The following is a 21,634-nucleotide window of genomic DNA, read 5'->3' as shown; positions in this document are numbered from 1 at the left end:
AAAAGGCTCAGTATGTGATTTTTACAAGTAATTTAATGTGCAATAAATGCAAGCTTTTGCATTTGTGCCATTTTGCCTTGGTACAAGTGGAAATGGATGGCATGTAGGCTATTTGTGCATATTAAATTGGCAGATTTTAGAGTCTGGCATGTGTGGATCGTTTTGAAATTGAATAGGTGACACTGCCTCACACAATGGTTCAGCACAGGCCTGTCCTGAGTCAAGTTTGTTGTCATTTCAGCCACATATTACTCCACTGTCAACAATGAACACTTCAGAAGAATACAGTTAGGAATCAGCAGCACACATAGAGAACAAGACCAATGATAAGAGCGTAGCTCGGTAGTACTGATCAGTGACTGCAGGACTGCAAAGCATCAGTATACTTCAAAAATTGAAGTTATAAAAATATCTATTTGTGGTAATGTGCTGATACAGAAGGGGTAAAATTATAATAATTATATTTTTAAATTGATGGTGGTAGTACTGCTCAGTCCTGCTAGAAACAGTGTGATAACTTTGAAGACAAAGCATTTCACTGGCATTCATAACACAGCTAATAAAATAAAGAATGAAAAATCCATAGCCACAGTAACCAGAGCCTAAAAGTGCTTAACATTAATCTGCCTGTGTGGCGTGATGTGCTCTGCTGCTTTGGCTCTTAAGTAACCGTTTGAAACTGGAGAAGACAACAGTGTAATGTAATGTTGAGATACACCTGTCATACCATATCTCACCACTATTTTTTTAGTAACTGCATTTCAAATAATATTTGTATTATTTTTATTATATTTTAATTTTGGATTAACTTTTGAGCATACTACCAACAACCATGATTGTTTATCATCTAACAATCATCCCTGTAGCACAAAGGAGTCACAAACTGCAAGCAATTTGTTTTGAGTGTGTCTGCTTCAGGATTGTTGACAAAGGAGTTAGTGTTAACAGGTCAAGCGTTGTATTTCTTATTCCTTAAAATCGCAACCCAGAAATTTTAATTTTTTTTATGAATATAAATTTAATTCACTTCATGAAATGTGTGAATATGCAGTACTGCTGAGACTGAACCAACCCAGAAGCATTCAGGGTTTTTTTTGTTTGTTTTTTTGTGATTTTCCATATATAAATAAATTTCCATCAGCTAAATGTCTGATGTGTTTTTCTACATGGAGTGATGCACATATGTATTGCCAGTGTGCTGTTGTGGTAATGACAGTACCTTCGGTCGTGTCTCGTCTGAGTTATTGCACATTATTTCCTCCTCTGGCTCTTCATTAATTGTTTTTCAGCAGGAAATCGAATGATAAAAGTCTGCCCGTGGCTCAGAGCACTCCCAGAACGGATTAGATATAGCCCACGTCATGTGTTGTTTAGCAACAAAAATACATTTTTGTTTTTAAGCATGGAATTTTATCTCCAAAATGGACGTAATCCAATTTCCATCGAATTGCTTCTAGTGTTTTTCTCTCAGATCAGACTCATAAGAGCTGACAGAAACAGAAGTGTTCTGGCAGGGGGCAAAATTTGGTGTCTGAACCAATACAGGCCTGCATCTAAAACCACACTGTGCCGCCGATTAATCACCTTTTAGCCCAAGTGTCAAAAGTGATTGCCAGTAAGGTTACAGTCTTTGCTTTTCCTCTGTGTGGGTGAGGGGGACAGGGTTATAGATTACATTTATTCACAGGAAAAAATAACACTTACTCTTAATAACTGGTCAAAAATATTATTTAACATCACTGAATTCACCTAAATAAATTGATTTATATCAACAAAACGTACTTACTTTTACAGGTTAAATCAGGTAGAAATAGCTCTTTAAGGTAACAATTGCAAGACGGCTGTAAGATAAGGCTATAATAAAATTTCAAAAACAGTACGTGAACATAATGATCCAGCAGAAATCCAATAAATATTGACTATGTATGAACTATTTTAGAATAGTGAAATCCTTTTTTATGTATAGAAGCAGTATTGCTGCAACTTTGTGCATGTATATAAGACATACTGCTGCTGAATTAGCCGTAACAGATCTATACAGGTGGAGCTGGGGGAGGTGGAGGGTTTCTGAGAGTTTCATGCTGCAAGATTTGCTTAAACTAAACTATTTAAAGATAAGCAGCAAGCTCATTGGCTGCAGTATCAGCAGAGGCCAATCAGCTCATGCCGTGCTGTGATGATGTCACTGTTTGCAGATCATATATATATAGAACTTTAAACATCGAAGCCAGATTGTGATGTCTGAACTCTGATATATCTTCCTTTTCTAACCAAATGTATGCAATACTACTACTACTATGTAAAATGCTTCTATTATTCTAAAATAGCTTAAAATTTAATGCCTAGGGTTGAAGACCTATGATTTAATGGATTTCCAGAAACTCTTTTTTTGCTTGACAAAAAGGTACTTATAGAAATCAATTCAGAAACTTTTTTTTGTTGTTGTTTGTTTTTGGTCCCACTTGATATTAAGTGGCCTTAACTACTATGTACTTGCATTTAAAATAGTAATTTAGTACAATGCACTTATTGTGTACATACATGTTTTTACATTGTACTTATATTTTTTTAAAATACTTGCATGTGATTACATCTGTAATTAATTTCTGTAATTACATTTATAATTACACTGACGAGCCATCCCTTACATCTTGACCAGCCCTTAAACCTACCCAGACCACCAAACCTGTCCCTAACCTCACCCGCATCCCACCTCAATAGCAGCAAAAGTGTTTTGTAAAACAATATGAACACAATAAGTACATTGTACATATTTTTATGTTTTATAGTCATATAATGTAATTCCACATTTATAATACATTAATAATGTAATTCCAGTGTTAATGTAATGCAATAATAGCTGTCGCAGAGTTTTCAAAAATAGAAAGTATAAAAAAATATTATGGGAAAAAAAGTTTGGTATAAATTATTTATTAAAAATGTTTTTTTGTTTGTTTAGTTTTTTTGTTTGACACTTATAAAACTATGCTGCTGAAAAATAAAACAACATCTTTGTATGTTGGAAAAGTCGGCAGGGCAAATAAAAATTGTAGTGCGGCAGCAGATCTTAACCTGCTTATCCCCCAGTGCTATAGTGTTTTCAGCTGTGTTTAACATCTGTCCTGCAGATCGTGCCCGAGTTATTTGGTATTGACAGAGATATTTGTGTTTTTGACATTCATTGGTATTTTGTGTCATGCGGACAGGTCAGCTGAAGCTAACACAGCACTCGTGTGATCAGTGCTTTAGCGAAGAAAGAGGAAGAGAGTGCTTTGATGATGAAGGGCCGGTGCATTAGGGCAGCAGTGATCTGCGTCTTGGTCATTTCACCCCAGGCTGCTCACTCGCCCAAATGTGCTGTAAAGAACAGAGAGGCTGTGTGACGGGGGCTTGGCTTTTGTTTGAGTGTTATCGTTGGGTAGAAATAAGCTGCCCCACAGATCCAGAGGCAGGAGAGTACAGCTGATGGCTTTATTTAAGAGGCCCATGTCAGCGGGTCATTGCCTTATCACTCTTAAAAGCTTATAGTAGAGCTTCAGGACATACCGGAGATCCATTTACTCCTGCCTCCAAGACAGATCGCACAATGCGGCATTTACAGGCGAAGCCATGAGTGGAGTCAGCATCCAGACCGCTATAAATGTCATACGCTCCGCACTTGAGTTCAGCAGTGCTTCGGATCAATACCCCAAGATGCCGTAATGATAGTTGTGCTGTTAGAACGGTGTGCGAAAAGTATTTCAGTCGGCGGTGATGTATTTCTGTCAGGGTTACAGACCCGAAGCACCACTGCAGTACACTTAAACTGGAGCAGACGCTCTGTGATACACCACATTGTAGCACTGGCTATTGTTATTAACCATTTGATTGTCTGCTTTTTCTTCTCGTCACTTTATATACAGACACAAAATTATTTATTCACCGTGAACTTTATAAACAAATAAAACACACAAGTTCTTTTTTTATTCTCACTGTTCCTTTTTGAAAGGAATGTAAAACAGTTGTGAAAAAGAAGTAAACTTTAGCATGCTTTTAAAAAGAGCACTTATTAATATATAAGTAATATATGTCAAAAGAATATACATGTACGTTTTCATACATTTAACTGCATATTAAATGAAATGAAATGAAGTGAAAGTGTTTTATAGTTTAAATGTATAAATTCAATTGGTAGAGCTTTAGAGTAGAACTTGAGGACATTTTTAAATGTAAAATCATAATTACCTATACAGCCAAATACAATAAAAATAATACTAAAACTTGTGTCATATGTTTGTAATTACACATTTAAGATATATTATATTGAGATGTAATATTAAATAACATGCCACAGTTAAAATGATAATCAAGTACTTTGTGCTTTAGTGTGTTAGTCAACACATCAAAATAAGTGCATGAGAAAAGATTATTAAAACATAATGATTTAAAAAGTAGTATAAAGCAAAACTTGCCAATTTGACATTATTACAAAGAAACAGTCATGAAAGTGTCTCTCTTCAAGTGCACTTATTTTTTTATTATTATCATACTGTGGCCAACAGCTGTTTTTAAAAATAGACTTGAAATACATTAGATACAATTAAACACACGTCTATTTCACAAGTGACCCCCAATCAGTTTGCGTTTTGAGCCAGCATTGATGACAGGCCATGCTGCTCCACAACCAATCACGTGTTCACTTAGAATTCCCTTATCTGCATATCAGTGTTAAAATCAGTGGATTCACAGCCTTCTCTGCTGCAGTGTGAACTCCAGTATACTACAGTGATTTTAACAGGCCTGGAGAATATACTGTATAGTATGATGGCTTTACTCCTGTGTTTTACAGGGTCCCAAAGGTTTTACATTCTGTTTAGCTCAACATTGTATCCTTCACACTCTGTTCTTTAGGCTGCGCTCTGAGGCACCGTCTTCTCTTTGAACTGTTTCATACTTTTATTTTTAGAGCAGACTCATTTTTGTGTTCTGTATAATGTATTCGTGCCAGGTAATAATATTAGCGTTCAACAATGGAATGATACTGTGGTTGTCTGCCAATGTTTGGAGAAACATATCCGACAGTCATTTTCGACCCATTCTGTTATGCTTTGGCAGCGAGAGAAAGATAGCACACAGCAGACTGATGGCAGCTTGTGAAACGTCCAGGCATTTACCCGAGTGGGAGGAACAAATAAAGCTCATGTTGTGGTCAAAAGACTTTTTGCTATTTGGGTTTAGAGGTACATTTGTAATAGGAGCTTGTAGAAACAGGTGCATCGGTGGAACAAACACCATTTATTTTGGTGACCTTGGTTTTTTGTGTGCTACTTTGGCTTCATGGTAGAAAAAAACTAAATCATTTGTGACCAGTGCTGGCAAAATGAGTCACAATGAGCAAATTTTCAAAAATGAGTTATTTTTATTTTCATTTTACATTCATTAAAATACCTTCAAAATGATATATGTGTTGTTGGAATCTGACAAAAAAAAAGAAATGACTGAGCTACACCTGCTTGAAGTCGAAAGAGTCAGCAAAGTCCATTTCGAGAAAAAAAGAGAAAAAAAATCGAGTTTACTGAAGGTTCCAAAGCAAAAATCACCTAGCAACACTGCATCTTTTCCTCCTATTCTTTTCTTGACGATCATCACTATATTAATAATCACAATATAGCTATGTTTTTATTTTGTCTTTGTTGTTATAAATAAGAACAGATGTATTGCTTTTTTCATTTGACATTTAAAAAAAAGCATTAAATAAGAAAAATAAGAAAACCAAATAATCAAATGTAAAAATCAATTTAGTATGCTCTTTTCTTTTATCGTTTGATTAACATTAATGCAACAGACGGCCTATATTAAGACAGTAGCCTACTGCATGCATGGATCTAATAGAATGTTACACATCCAAAGTTTCTCCCCAAACGTTCACTTAAGACATAACTGATCATTTGTTTGTGTGAATTCTTAAATACTGTAATTCTGTGTATATGTCTAAATTATATTTATTGGGATCGCGAGACGTCGGAGGCACCTTTATGTGTGCGCTTTGGATAAAAGTCAGTGTGAGAAGCGAGCGGAGAAAAGGTACTCCCCTCAGAAAATGCACAAATAAAGATCATTTTAGATGTTTAATTACTCATCGCTAGACGAGGGCTTAATGAACTCGTTTTAGTGAAAACCTCAAATGTATTGAATTTGAGCTTGCATTCCATCTCATTGCACTGGAGCATGCGCTCTAACTGCTAAGCCATGGCTCCAACTTAACACTTATATGAGGGAATGTTAACTAAAAAGATTTGCTTTTTCTCTTCAGGGGCCACAGAGGAGCCGGAAGTGATCCCAGACCCAGCTAAACAGACGGACCAAGTGGTGAAAATTGCCGGCATCAGCGCTGCCGTGCTGGTCTTCATTCTCCTGGTGCTCGTGGCCATCCTGCTGGTGAAGAAAAGGTAGGATAGAAACATTTGTGTGCCGTTACAGTACGTTTGTGTTGGCTCTTGAAATGCCCACGAGCACACCAACATCTTCCTTCCACCGCCATCTCATCACATCATCAGCACCCAGGGAGCAGCCGCAGGGGCCCCATCACCACCGCTGTCAGCAACTACACAGCTCCCAGGGGCCGCTCGTTTCCCCAGCCTCTGCTTTCCAGCGTAACAGGGCGAAATCTCAATTAAAGCATTAAAGCCATTAAAAGAGAATCAGATGCACACACAGTACATGTACACTTACAGTATGAGGAGCTCCACCCTAACAGATGCCAGTTCATTATTTAGCCCATTTACAAACCTTTTTATTCATGTGAACGTTCCAAAAAACGTATACCAAAAGTACAAACACATTCAAATGCTCACAACCATTCAAAAGTTTGGGGTTTGCAAGGTTTTTGAAAGAAGGCTCTTCTGCTCACCAAGGCTGCATTTGTTTGGTCAAAAATACAGTAAAGCTTTAATATAGTGAAATATTATTCAAATGTAAATTAGCAGTTTTCCATGGTATTTTCAGCATCATTACTCCAGTCTTCAGTGTCACATGATCTTCAGAAATCATTCTAATATGCTGATTTGCTGCTCAAGAAACATTTCTGATTATTTTCAATGTTGAAAACAGTTGTGCCACAGTTGTGATAAACTTTATTCTGTGATGAATAGAAAATTAAAAAGAACAGCATTTATTTGAAATCGATTTTTTTTTTTAACATTATAAATATCTTTGCTGTCGCTTTTAATCAATGTTATGCATCCTTGCTGAATAAATACATTCACTGTTTTCAGAAAAAACAAAAAAAACAATCTTTCTGACCCCAAGCTTTTGATCACACCGCAGGAACTGTTCGATTTCCAGAGAATTTACATAATCATACATTGAAAAGTCTGAATGCACTGCATTTGGATAACAATGTTGAATCTGTAAATGTCACGTTGCACAGCGTATCCAGCCAACTTTATTTTCCACGTCTATCTAAAAACGTTATTAACAAATATCATGTGTACTTTTTTTTTTTTTATTACGTATTTGAATAACAGCCGACCATTGCATGAAATATGATGGTCTAGACACTGAATTAAATTACTTTATACTAAACATTCGTAAACAAAGCCTTGGATATGGCACATGTATTTGTGGGCAGGTTATTAGTAATAATAGTCAGTTATGTCAACTGGTTGTTGTTGGATTCTGAAGTGTGTGGTTTTGTGAGCGTTTTCAGCAGCAGCCAAACACTGACTCGCACATGAATCAGCATTATTCTAGTGGAAAAGTTGCATGTATGTGTTTCAGTGTACAGCGCTGTAGAGGAAGCTGATGTGTGTTTGTGAGGTGAACGTTCAGTATTTGTGAGATGAAGGAAAAGAACAGAGTGTGTTTGTAGATGTCAGGAAGCTGAGCGTTTGTTTCTTCGTGACTGTGCGAGTCTAAAGCAAAACGGTGTGTTTTGCTCAGATGATCTTTTGTAAATGAGTTACAACGGCGGTTAGAGCCACTTAAGTCAGTAATGGTAAGTCAGCACGTCCACCTCCTCCAGATCATCTGACACACTCTACCTGCTTCACTCTTACTTTCACTTTTACTCTCTCTCTCTCTCAGCAGTGCTTGCTGCTTCTGTCTAATGGCTCCATCATGTGGCGTTTTCTTGAACAGCAGGCTGTTTAAAGCACTGCCAAACACAAATCAACGCTCATAACAGACCTGACTGGAAACATTAGGTGGCATCATTTGCAAAAGCTCTCTTTTATAATGTAATGAGGCCTATATGTTGACTTACATTTGGAAGCACACTGTAAAAGTAATAAATAGTGAGGTTATGCAGGGAAGCTCATTGCTCAGTGCGACTCAAACTCACTTCATCACGTGTTAGAGCAGAAAATCAGATTACACTGTGAATCTACTGTATTCTAATGATGTTTGGATATTTTTCATGGCAAATGCAATTCAAAAATCTTTATATAAGAGAGAAAAGGACGTCTGAGAGCGTTCTAATCGTTTGATAGGAGAGACTGAGTCCACACTATATGGATTGGTTGAGGTGAAAAGCTTCATGAATTTGTAGCTTGCGACTTGTAGTCTGTTAAAATGAGCATGTTTTTGTGTCCAGAGTTTCATCTTCTCCTTCCTAAATTCTAGTGATATTTTGTTCCCCTAAAGATCCTGCCATCGCAGGGGTGTTGTGTCTCTCCTCCCTCATCCTTCCCTCTTGACCTTAGATGTCTCTGCTGTTTTGAGATCTAGTGAGAAAACTGAATGCTGTGGAGTTTTGAAGGTCTCCTGCTTTCTCTCAAATGCACACAGTTCTTACTGTATATTCATTGTCGCACTGGCAGCCTAGAGGAATCTTCAGTAACTAAAGACTCAGGGCTCCTTTGAGCATCTTAGAATAGCTGGGTTCAAGGAAGGAAATGTTTTATACTGCGCATATATAAACTATTTTGTCTCTGCATTACGTATTGCAATACTGAAGCAAGATGATGATGATTAAACAAATAGACATGTAATACTTTTAATGAGTAAAAGGATTATTCCTCTGGTTTTAAATAACCAGAGTTCTCTAAACAAAGTGTAACAGAAGCAGAGATGTAGTGAGTTCTAGTTCAAACTGCAGGTCAGTGTAAACGCACACAACGGAACGTATTATTCAAGCTGATCAGTCTTATGTGCATTCAAATTGAATTTTGTGTGTGTTCTGGTGATGTTGTGGCTGCTGTCTAGGGGTAGAAGTGCACAATAAATATGAAGTGTTATTGAGTGGGCTTTTGATGTTGAAAAAAAATATTTATTTTGTGTTGTGCATGGGGGATTTTATTTTATTTTTTTCCCGTAATTTCTCTCCAATGGGCTTCAGATCCCAGTAAAGCACCCTGACCTAACAGCACTAGCACCGATTCTTCATCCTCCTCCATTCTTCATTCATTCTGTGCAGTAGTACTTAGAAGCTGCATTTCTTCATTCATTTTCCTCAATAAGAGAGACAACATGTTAAACTAACACTTGTTGCTGCAGATACAGCATCACGCAAAGGCAAAAGCTTCTGGCTGGTGCTGCTGTTGTTGTAGAAATGCCATATTTGTCTCCCGTGATTGTTTTATTCTACAACCACAAGTATCTGATGCTAGGCGATCTTACTGAGACTTCGTCTCATGTGAATGGAAATCATTTCAAACAAATCTGTTTTTGTTTTACTAACCACACTTTATTTAGGTGGAGTGTAGTGCACCGTTCAACATATTTAAACACATTTCACAGAAGTGGGACCTTTAGTTTGTGGCGGCTTCATTTTTGCGTGTTTTACCATCCTATTAAAATGAATTAATATGTGCATATGTTGAGCCTCAACATGCAGCGATAAATACAAATGGCTCTTTTCCAACTGAGCAATGGATAATCAATGTTTTCCGGTCAAACTGAAGATACTGCATCTTTAAAACAGTGGTCATTGATGCTGCTCATTTTGCAGGAAGTCAGCAGCTTACCGATTTGATTTGCACCATTTTTTTGTTAATTTCTGCCTTTTTGGTTATGCTCCACATGTGTGATTTTCTTTTTCTTCTCTTTAAAAATGGCTTTTTTAACATTTTTAAATCATCTGTGCTTGGAGGTTTATTGCAGTGATTTATCAAGTCAGAGCGCCTGAAATGCATGATGAAATCGAGCAGCCAGAGATTTTGCATGCTCTGATTGCGTTTTGTTTCTTTTCCCCCTTCTAACTGACGACTGTCAAGTAAATAGGGTTTCAGATTGCATGCAAATGTACAAGACATGCATGTTTCAATCAGAGATCAGGCTAAAAGCTTCCATCAGAACTGCTGTTGACTAGGTATCTGTTGCTTATGTTGGTACGGTTGATTCCCACATTGCTCTCACCAATATCTCTTCATCTGTTTGTGCTGTTTCTCATTCGCTCGCCAGGAGGAGCTACTATTCGTACTCATATTACCTGTAAGTAACAGAGACGCTCAGACCAAAGCAAAAGCAAAAGCAAAACGGTGACTTAACATGCAGGGCTCTCTGCTCTCTGTCTATGGTTAGTCCTGTTAGTCTTTTAAAGATGCAGTATCCTTTTTTCAAGCGAAAACACAAATCGCTTTGACCAATCACGTTCCTTTGCATTGTAGTAGCTCTTGGACATGCTCGGCGACGGTCGCATCCAAGCGGTGTTATTTGAAAAAAGAATGCTGCACTTGTGTCTGTTATTCGTCTGTTTTTTTTTTATTTTTATGTTTGTTTGTTTTTGGGTTGGTTTTGGGTGTGTGCATGTGTGTGTGTGTGTGTGTGTGGGATAGTTACTCACCGTGTCTCCATCCACCTTTCATCCTCACACACTCATCTGTTCATTCATTTGGTGAAGAGGGTGTTTTTCATGTGTCCCCGGTTGGCCTTTAGTCTGCAGCTCAATCTAGCAGGCGACTCGAGCGCTGCTTTGATGGCTTTCTAAGAGTTCCTGTGACATCTCTACGAAACCTCAGTCAAATATCAAGAGATTGCTGCTTTTATCTATTCTTGTCAAAAAGAGCATAGAAATCTTGTAACAAATAGAGATTGCATAAATCATTTGCATTACAAATCATCTTTCAAAGCTCCACATTGCATTTCATCACATGACATGTCACTTTTTTCAAAAGTAAAACCATGATAAGTGAATATATTTTTCAGTTCAGATAAATCAGTTCTATATTTGCTTTCTTAATTACACAAACGACCTTAAAAAAAAACTGACACTGACATGGAAAATCTCTCACTGCAAAAAAAAAGTCTTGATCAGTATTTAGTCTTGTTTTACAAATGTCTAATCATCCTTAAAACAAGACTGATTTGTTTTAAGCAAGAAGCAAAAGTGCATTCTCCTCATAATTTGTTCGTCTTGATGTTTTCGATGTGTACACGTAAATCCTGAATTAAAGCCTTTCTTTAGATTTGCACATTTTGCAAAATAAGTCAAATATTTTTGCTATTTTTTTTCTTTAACTAAAAAGAACAAACAGCCTTGATTGACATTAATATAATTTAAAAAGATTTGACATATTAATCTTAGGTTAATTGCACTGTAACAAGTTCCTGTCACATTTTGTCATGCAGCACATTGTTCATGAAAACAAGACAAAAATGCTGATTAAGAACATTATTTTCTGCAGTTTTATTGTTATGTTAGTCAAGAATACAACAGCTCTTTTACTAATTTGTTAATGCAAAAAGAAAAAAATATATATATTTGATCAAATTACAATTTCAAGCATAAAATGACCTGCACTGACACAAAAAAATCCCTCATAGATGCCAAATGTAATTTTGTAACAGTACAGTAGTAACTTTTTTGATAGTAAAACGTGTTGAAATAGACAAAGAGAGCAGTTTGATTTGCAGTTTGAACAGGCATGGTTTTATTTCTCTGAATCACACCCACTAATTTGCAAGTATTTCCTAAAAGTTTCCTCAAAGTTGTCCTTTACCACGGAACTAAAGCTTTCCTTTCAGACCATCCCTTCTTCTCTCTCCTGTCTGTTGTGTATTCCTACATGTGGGTGCTTCGGGTGGGGTGAAGGGTGCAGTGATGCTGTTTTCTGGAGTTGTAGATCTTTAATGATTCTGTCTTTAATTGGCTTATCAGGAAGCTCGCCAAGAAGCGCAAGGATGCCATCGGAAACACCCGTCAGGAGATGACGCACATGGTCAACTCCATGGATCGCAGTTATGCAGACCAGAGCACTCTGCACGCCGAGGAGCCCATGTCCGTCACCTTCATGGACTCGCACAACTTCAGCAACCGCTGTGAGTACTCAAGTACAGCTTGCATAACGTCAACATGGAACATTGTAGAATCATATCGAGCTTGTCTGAGGATTTTGAAACGTGTAGGAAAACATGGTAAAAACCGAAACACACCCAAAGCCTAAAGCAGCCCACGTGAAGAAAGTGTGTGTAATAACAACATTTTCTTTTTGCTCTATAACACCAGTAGTTTAGATTATTTACCTCGCTCTTGCCCAACCCAATGCAAGCGCATTTAATGCGATCAGTGCGCCTCTGCAATTCACAAGGCATCCAGGTTAGTTATTCGTAATGTCCTGATATCGTGCAAAATGCACCCACGTTCAATAGCGCTTCTGTTGAATCGTGAGTAAAATCTCAAGTGCAGACGCAGCAGTAAGACTCCCGCTCTGATTTCAGTTTCTGAACATCCTCAGCTCTTGAGTTTTTGTTTATGATAACTCTGCATGTTTCTCTGCAGTGCCTAATGACCCTCTCGTGCCGACAGCTGTATTAGGTGAGGACTGGGTGTATGGTGTGCCCGTGTTTGTGACTGGATCACTGGAGTTTCAACAGAGCAATTCAGTTCAGCCTGTGCTATGGCTCAAAGACAACATGAAATCCAGTTGACTTGTTTTTAGTATGTCATTTGGGCTTTTAATTACATTAAATCAGTGCATGTTATAGTAAAAGAAAAAAGAAAAGGTTTTGTAATATTTCGTCAAAATGTCTTCACTTTTTTCACCTCTCTTAACAAATGAGGTGTGAGCAAGGAAATAATATTAACCGACAATATAGGCCAATCTAATAAAATCAAAATTATTTAAATAAAGCCCTTCCCTACATAATTAGTCAGTTTTGCTATAGAAGTGAAGCACAATTTCATGTTGTCTTTAATTTGTCCATATTTCCAGCCAAACACTTCTCCCCAATTAGTTAAATAACTTCAAGTCATGAGGTAATGTTTGATTCAGATTGAGAGAACTGAATTGATCTGAGTACTCCTGCTGCACATAAAGATCTTCATTACCCAGCATGCATCACTCATGTAGCCCCCCCACCATGTTCCTGTTGTGTTACATAGAACAGGGTTTCTCGATCATTTCCACGGCTCCTCCTGTATTGCACAGTAAACTGAATCGCCCGGTTCAGCCCGGATGGAATCTACTATTGTCAAGTTGTATCAAAAACATGCAGCGCAGGGAGCCTGTAGGAATAGATGGAGAACTACTGTGCTTGAAGACTCAAATCCCAGGATGTTACAAATGTCTGGTGAGACGACTAGTGACTAGTCTCACCTAAAGTAAGAAGACGTACTGCTTTTCTGCTGCTGTGGAAACACACATTTGTTAAATGAGGACATACTGTAGTTTTTTTTATTGTTTTTATATAAGGGTAACTATAATTACTACAGATGAACCCAAACACTACCCTTAAAATAATACTATATATGTCTCTAAGGAGAGGTTGCATCAGATTTAGCTCACTTGGGGACTTTCAGGAATTTTGGTCATCTAAACTAAACACACACACACAATATCTACTCTACAGTACATCACCAAGTTTCTCTACTGGTGGGTTGCGACCCCAAAAAAAGAGTTGAGAAAACTACTGACTATGTTTTGACATGATTACAAAGTGCACTTTATAATAATGTCAAATTAACAGTTTTGCTTTGCAGTACATTTTAAATCATGTTTTAGTCTTTTGTTGTGCTTCAAAGAAGTACACTTATTTTGATGGGTTGAGATCTTGATTAGAATTCTAGTGTGTTATTTGATGTTACATTTAAAGTTAATATATTTAAAAAATTCCTTTTAAAATTTTAAACTTCATGTAATTACAAGCACAAACGACATACACAATTTAATGAAAATGACACATAGAGAGTATATTTTAGTTTATCATAAATCTTTGTCAGTACATTCAGCAGTAACACTTTAACCATATTTCATAGACAACATGAAATTACATTTAAAGATGTTCTGAAGTCCTACTTAAGTGGGTCAAAGCACTCTAAAGTCCAACTAATTGCATTTAATATAAATTAAACTATAATGGATTTTCATTTCATTTAAATTAACGTGGAATTAAGTATCTATATACAGTATATCACATATCACATATATTCTTTTAAAGAATATTATTTCCATTTTTTTTTTTTAAGTATGCTAAAGTGTACTTTATCATTAAAAGATTCACATTACTGAAACATTTTAAGAACTACCAGATGCTCAATGTAAAAATCTGGAAGCTGAATCAACTGGAAAGCACTGCTCTGTATGTTTTGGCAAAGCCTCATCACACACACACACACACACACATTGTCGCAGCACCCACATGACATTATGAGTGTTCCCGGAGCTTGTGGGATGATGGCGAAACTGAACTGACAGCTTACTCGTAAACCTAATATAACTCCAGTCATCTGGGTTAACAGTGTCAGATGCTAACATAGAGCTAACATGACAGAACAAGCAAGAAAGAAGACGTTTTCTACAGCGGTGTGATGATGATGATGACGGTGGGGTATTAAAACGTCCCCTTAGGCCACGGCTCTGGCAGAGACAGCGCTGAAGTGTAGAGGACAACACTTCATCCAAACAGCTGCGTCTTTTTGACATCTGCGATGAAGAGAAGTTCTAGTCCCTTACAAGTTGTGACCGAATAAAACCTGATTATCAAAGTCTGCAGAAACCTTAACAAGTGTCTCTGTCAAGATGTAAGCCAGTGCTGTGTAGAAGCAACTCTAAAATGTGCACTCGTCTTTGTTCTCGAGAATCGACGGGGGTTGCTTGTAAATCATTTCCTGTGGTTGCGATTCCTGTGAATTTGATAATATTCAGAGGTATCTTTTGTGGTCCGATATAAATATATATATATATATATATATATATATATACTGTATATGTATGTGGCTTCCTCATCTCCACAAAAACTGCAACTAAAGTGAAATTTGAAGTGCCTTCAAAAATGCAAAAGTCTGCCAGTCTGGATGCGATGTAGAGAGTGGCTTTGTTTGTGCTCCCCCTCGTTTTAGTGTCCTGTAGTTGTGTTCTGTATATGTTTAGTCCATATCACTCCATCAGCTGTACTACAGAGCCCGTGTGTTTGAGCTGACGCTGAACTAAACAACTCTTTTCTCTCCCGCTGCCCCATAAGTGCCTATCACTGGTAAGTGTGTGTGAAGAAACGCCTCTGTCCTGTTCAGAGTGCACAACTCTGGGATTGTATATGCATTTGAGGTTTTGCGTGTGTGTTTGTCGAGTCCTTTGAGCTTAGCATGTACAAAGGTTTGTCCGAAGCCCTCAGTGTGCGCTCCAATAAATCTTTCCCGACCCCTTTCTCAGACGAGAACCACACTGCAGCGGCCGAGAACAGCAGACTGCTGGACATCCCACGCTACCACTGCGAGGGCACAGAGTCGCCCTATCAGACTGGACAGCTCCATCCTGCCATACGGGTGGCCGACCTGCTGCAGCACATCAATCTGATGAAGACCTCCGACAGTTATGGCTTCAAAGAGGAGTATGAGGTTAGACCGTGAGCACGCCGCTCTCGTGACATGTGAAAAAACAACAGTCAAAGCTGTCAGTCTAGACTGATGACTGTGGACGATCCCTTAACTGATCTTAAAGCTAAAGTGTGTCATTTCTGAATCACCAAAAACAACTGGAAACAATAAATATTGCTTTCAAACCTTGCCCTCGTCTTCCATTGTTCAGATGAACTGTGGAACTATTTTAAAGCAATAGTTTACCAAAAAAATGAAAACTTGCTTCAAATGTGCTCACTCTGAGGCCATCCAAGGTGAGTTTGTTTCTTTGTCAGATTTGGAGAAATGTGTCATTCTATCACTGTCTCAGCAATGGATGCTCTGCAGTGAATGGGTGCCATCAGAATGAGAGTCTAAACAGCTGATAAAAACATCACAATAATCCACAAGTAATCCACACCACTCGAGTCCATCGGATAACATCTCGAGAAGACAAAAGCTGAAACAAATCCATCATTAAGAAGTTTTTAACTTCAAACTGTTGCTTCCGGCTAAAGTATGAGCTCATAATCCATAATAACACTTTTCACTCCAGTGAAAAAGGAATCTCGTCTGAATCAGGAGAGAAATATGTGTGGATTACTTGTGGATTATTGTGATGTTTTTATCGGCTGTTTGGACTCTTATTCTGACGGCACCCATTCACTGCAGAGTATCCATTGCTGAGTCAAGAGAGTAATGCTAAATTTCTCTGAACCTGTTCCCATGAAGAAACAAACTCATCTACATCTCGGATGGCCTGAGGGTGAACACATTTTTAGCAAATTTTCATTTTTGGGTGAACTATGTTTTTAACATCCAAAAAATGTCACACTTCTCCAAGAAGTCGTTGAAACCCCTCCTCCACAGCGTTATACTCACACATGTTTTGCACTGATGAGGTTGCTGGTTGCAGGCAAGGAGTGTTGGCGGTTTATTTCATGAAACCACAATCTGATCAGTGGAGTTTGTGTGCCAGATGCAGAACAATTTGTTTTGTTTCAACTGCTGAGAGCGCCTGATGCTTCCTTAACTGTTCAGTGATCAAATTTACATGTATTTCCATGCACATAGAGCAAATTCAAACTACTGTGTTGTGCTGATGTTGTCAGATATGATGAAAATATGAGTAAATTAGGATATTGATTCACTTAAGCCCATGTAATAGGCTGTGTTGTAATTCATTCTGTGTTTCTCTCCAGAGCTTCTTTGAGGGTCAGTCTGCTTCCTGGGACGCAGCAAAGAAAGAGCAAAATCGAACGAAGAATCGATACGGGAACATCATTGCATGTAAGAGTGTAGGATATTCTCTAGTACACTTAATATCTGGCTCCAAACACTCTCCTGTAGATGGTTTTGTAGTCAATAAAGAACCTTTTGGAGAACATTTGTTCTGTTGCTCTTTAGAAAACCAACATGTGCTGGTGCTTTACAGATGAACATCAAGAACGAGTCATATTTCACCCCAACATCTTAAGATATTATAATGTGCACATAAAAAATGAGGCCTGTTTTAGTAAGATAATTTTCAATTGAACACATTTCCCCCTAAATCCTCAGTATTTTGCATTCATTTACATTTGCCAGATACTTTTATCCAAAGCCCTTTACATTGCAATAAAGGTATGCAACAGCATTCCCTGGCAATCAAACCTATCACCTTGGTATTGTTAGCATCAACTTCGTGCATTTAAATTACGCTTATTTCATAAAAACTGGTCATTGTGTCTGTATGACACGATTTTCATTTGTGTATTTTATTTCTGTACAATTTTTTTTTTGTGTAATGCTTTTCACCATACCAATAGTTTCAAAGCAGTTTTTTACATTTAGGAGTAGGTTATTAGTGGTGACTATGGCAGAAATGTACAGTAAGAATCATGCAGTTAGTTACAAATTACACATAATCAAACAGATGGAGAACACTATTAACTGCAATGATTATATGTTGCGATTAAACTTTACGATTGCGATTAAACATTGCAATTAAGCAAAATTTGGTAGTTTATCAGCAAAATTTGGTAGTTTTATATGTTGTTCCAGGGTTAGCATCATCTGAGGTCTTCTGGGGAGTTGCATCAACTCTTCTCAGATCTTTGTAAGGGTTGGAGAGATAATGAGAGAAAATGTGCTCAGTCTTCATAAAAAATAATGTCACTCTGCAAATAATCTTAAAAAAACAATCGATCTTTCGTTTTTTTTCTTTGTTGTTTTTTTTCCAAATGATTTTGAGGTGAAATATGACCAGAACATGTTGTCATGCACCGTAAGAGCTCTTTAGAAGCTTGTTTCCTAGCGCACACAGTCAGCAGCATGCCAACACAATGCTGTTATTGTCCTGAATCTGCTCTGTTTGCCGTGTGTCGCGCTGTAGACGATCATTCTCGAGTGATCCTGCAGCCAATGGAAGACGACCCGTCCTCCGACTACATAAATGCCAACTACATTGATGTAAGTGGCGATGCCGCCTCCTCCTCCATTGGCGAACGTGTGAGAAACGTCTCTCCCTCCCTCGTATGTGAGGTCTTTTATGCATGCCTTTGTCTCAACTATACACAATTTACAGCTTTCTTTTCTTCCTTGTTGGAGGTGCTTGCTGACTCACTGACATTGTTGTGCTCTCTCTCACTCTTATGCGGTTGATTTTGGGGCGGTAGATTTGGCTGTACAGGGATGTAAGTATCACTGTAGGGACATTCGAACACACTTCCCCTCTCTGTCTCACCCATCCATGCCCCGAAGCCCATCTGCTTGGAGCCGCTTGCGCTAGCACACGTCCGGCTCCATTCTGTCACTCCTCCTCGTGCCACGACTCATCTGCTTTGCCTGTGGCGTGGGCGTCATGCATGTTAACATCCCTGGCCTGTGTTTCAGTTAACGCTCATGATTTTGGTGTTGTGTGTTTTAGTTTTCATGGGAGGGGGGATTTGATGTCGGGTCTCCCTGAAGTGTGTGTTTAACCCGTAGAAATCGTGGTGTGTGTGTGTGTGTGTGTGTTGAGATTACAAAACTCAAAACGAAACTCTTAAAAGTGGAATTTAGCACAGTTTTGCATAGCCCACTGTGAAATAAATTACTCTCAGATTTGAATTGTTTGCTGCCTCCAACAAAATTCTTGTTTTTGTTTCTCTTGCAGGGATACCAGAGGCCCAGCCATTACATCGCAACTCAAGGTAAACAAGGAAGGCTGAAGTTTGTCTTTTCTTTTTTGCCAAGAACAAAAACTGACTGATGGTTAAAGTGTCTTATAATATGCATTTATTTTCACCTTACTTGCTCAACGACTCCCAAACGATTCGCCCAACCATTCATTTTTCTAAACCCCTCCTTTGCGTGACGCTAATCTGCAGTGATTGGTCGATTGGTCTCATTTTCATCTCATCTCGCCTGTAATGCCTGATAAAGCAGTGTTTGTGAGCTCAGTGCTGCTTTGTGTACAGCGTTACCGGGGAAACGGCTATTTTTAATGCTCCAAAAGTGGCACCTAGTGGCAAAGAATGAATTTGCATTTTCATTCAGACCAACCCGAAACGACCAACAAGTGGGCGGACAATATGCTAATGACATCAACATGAAACGGCTTGGGATTCGTTTTAAAAACGACTCGTTTCAGTGATTCAGAGTCGACTCTTTGTTTTGAGCGACAATAACTTTATACACGGTGCACTTTCAGATTTAAAACTTTGCAGGATGTTTTCATTCACTTTCAGCTGTGTTACAGCTGTGCTCATTTTCAAAAATCCATAATAGGGGCACTTATATACTTAATAATTATATACTTAATATAATTAACTATATAATGAACTAAATGTAGTGTACTATAACGAATAATCAGTCAGTGGATTGTCGTCCTATGTGGAGATCTTAAAAAGTGTGCATACTCATAAATTCAAAATTATTCACTGAAACGTACTGGAAACATTTATGCATCGACAAGCACAAGAAATAGCATCTATGTGAAAAATATAATTTAATATTGCTGCATCAACCTCAGTGTATTAATTTGTACCAAAACTACTTTATATGGGTTAAATCATGCAGAAATATCAAGTAACAACTTGCAAACAATACTGATTTTATTTACCACTAATGTGTTCTACTTTATTTATATCACAAAAGATGCCATGCAAAATCTGTCAAATCAAATGATGCCAATTTTTTTTTCTCCCAAATGTCCAAATGTAAATGACTGAAATGAAAAATTTGAGGGATATCAAATAAAAACAGATATTTAGAGAAATAAATCTTTTGGCTTTCCCACAGGCCCCGTCCACGAGACGGTGTACGACTTCTGGAGGATGATCTGGCAGGAGCAATCGGCTTGTATCGTGATGGTAACCAACCTAGTGGAGGTGGGCCGGGTATGTCGCTATACTGCCTGCTGAGGGGCCGTTGTGTGTTTTTGTGCTCTGTGATGTGACCTGTGAAGGCCCCTGCCTGCAAAAACCTTTTGAAGAGTGAGCGAGGACTAGTAATTCATCTGCTCAAAGTGACAAAAATGTGTGGATCTCACAAAGCCTGTCAACAACAGGTCATATTACACCCCAAAATCTAAATAAATAAATAATGGTAACACTTTACAGTAAGGCTCATTAGTTAACATTAATTAACTACATTAGTTAACATGAACTAAGAATGAACAATACTTTTTCTTTTTTTATTAATACTTAATTAAAAGCATTTATTAATCTTAGTTAATAATGTTAATTTCAACATTTACTAATGCATTATTAAAATCACAAGTTGTGTTAGTTAACATTAGTTAATGCACTGTGAACTAACATGAACAAACAATTAACAACTGTATTTTTATTAACTAACATTAACAAAGATTAATAAATAGTTTAATAAATGTATTGTTCATGGTTCGTTCTTGTTAATTAATACATTAACTAATGTTAACAAATGACACCTTATTGTAAAGTGTTACTGAAATAATAAACTTTTTTGACACTTCTCAAAGGGTTGAAGCATGTCTGTGTATGTATTTTGTACATTTGTGCACGCTGTGGACGCTTTGTTTAATTATGTCATTATGCACAAGTGAGCGTATTTGAACTGATTTCACAGCAGTCTTTATATCATAATGCTCTTGGAGCAGATGATCATAGGACTGACCACAGTACTAGAGGTGATCACTCACATCTTAAAGCATTTAAGCAAGATTTCAGCTTTAAGATTTGTGACCCTGGAGCACAAAAGCAGTCATAAGTAGCATGGGTATGTTTGTAGAAATAGCCAAAAATACATTGTATGGGTCAAAATTATAGATTTTTCTTTTATGCCAAAAATCATTAGGATGAAGATCATGTTCCATTAAGATATTTTGTAAATTTCCTACCGTAAATATATCAAAACTTAATTTTTGATTAGTAATATGCATTGCTAAGGACTTCATTTGGACAACTTTATAGGCGATTTTCTCAATATTTCGATTTTTTTGCACCCTCAAATTCCAGATTTTCGAATAGTCGGCCAAATATTGTCCTATCCTAACAAACTATACATCAATGGAGAGCTTTATTCAGCTTTTCAAAAAAGTGACTCTTATGACTGGTTTTGTGGTCCAGGGTCACATTTAAGCATGAATTAAATCAGATTGCTGTGAATCAAGATGTATCTATGTTGCTTTGCATCAGTCAGTCAGTATAGTTACTGTATTCAAGACCGTTATTAAACATGTGTTTTCGTTGTGTCGAGTGCATGTGATTTGCTCTGTATTTTACGTTTGATGGGTCTCATCCTCCTGTAGGTGAAATGCTATAAGTACTGGCCAGATGATGCTGAAGTTTATGGAGATTTCAAAGTGACGTTTGTGGAGGTCGAGCCGCTCGCAGAATATGTTGTCAGGACTTTCACTCTGGAGAGGGTGAGATTATTTTG

At 37.6% G+C, this 21,634-nt stretch overlaps 1 protein-coding gene across 14 annotated transcripts in view; it reads left to right on the top strand.

The window, feature by feature from the left end:
- Window positions 1–21,634, top strand: part of ptprk (protein tyrosine phosphatase receptor type K) — a 184,816-nt gene that overhangs the window by 149,756 nt on the left and 13,426 nt on the right. For 2 of the 14 annotated variants that reach the window (XM_058755145.1, XM_058755142.1), the window contains 12 exons: window positions 6,293–6,428; window positions 10,381–10,410; window positions 12,077–12,237; window positions 12,698–12,733; window positions 15,379–15,390; window positions 15,567–15,751; window positions 16,954–17,041; window positions 18,126–18,265; window positions 18,409–18,426; window positions 18,888–18,924; window positions 20,015–20,112; window positions 21,504–21,620. In XM_058755145.1, the coding sequence (XP_058611128.1) occupies window positions 6,293–6,428; window positions 10,381–10,410; window positions 12,077–12,237; window positions 12,698–12,733; window positions 15,379–15,390; window positions 15,567–15,751; window positions 16,954–17,041; window positions 18,126–18,265; window positions 18,409–18,426; window positions 18,888–18,924; window positions 20,015–20,112; window positions 21,504–21,620 (1,058 nt within the window). The remainder of the gene's footprint in view (window positions 1–6,292; window positions 6,429–10,380; window positions 10,411–12,076; window positions 12,238–12,697; window positions 12,734–15,378; window positions 15,391–15,566; window positions 15,752–16,953; window positions 17,042–18,125; window positions 18,266–18,408; window positions 18,427–18,887; window positions 18,925–20,014; window positions 20,113–21,503; window positions 21,621–21,634) is intronic. The other 12 variants (XM_058755143.1, XM_058755144.1, XM_058755152.1 and 9 more) reach the window with 12 other exon arrangements.

The sequence above is a fragment of the Onychostoma macrolepis genome, chromosome 20, assembly GCF_012432095.1.
Source record: "Onychostoma macrolepis isolate SWU-2019 chromosome 20, ASM1243209v1, whole genome shotgun sequence".
Classification (NCBI taxonomy): Eukaryota; Metazoa; Chordata; class Actinopteri; order Cypriniformes; family Cyprinidae; genus Onychostoma; species Onychostoma macrolepis.
The sequence above is the reverse complement of the archived record's forward strand: the minus strand, read 5'-3'. Positions and strand labels throughout refer to the sequence as shown.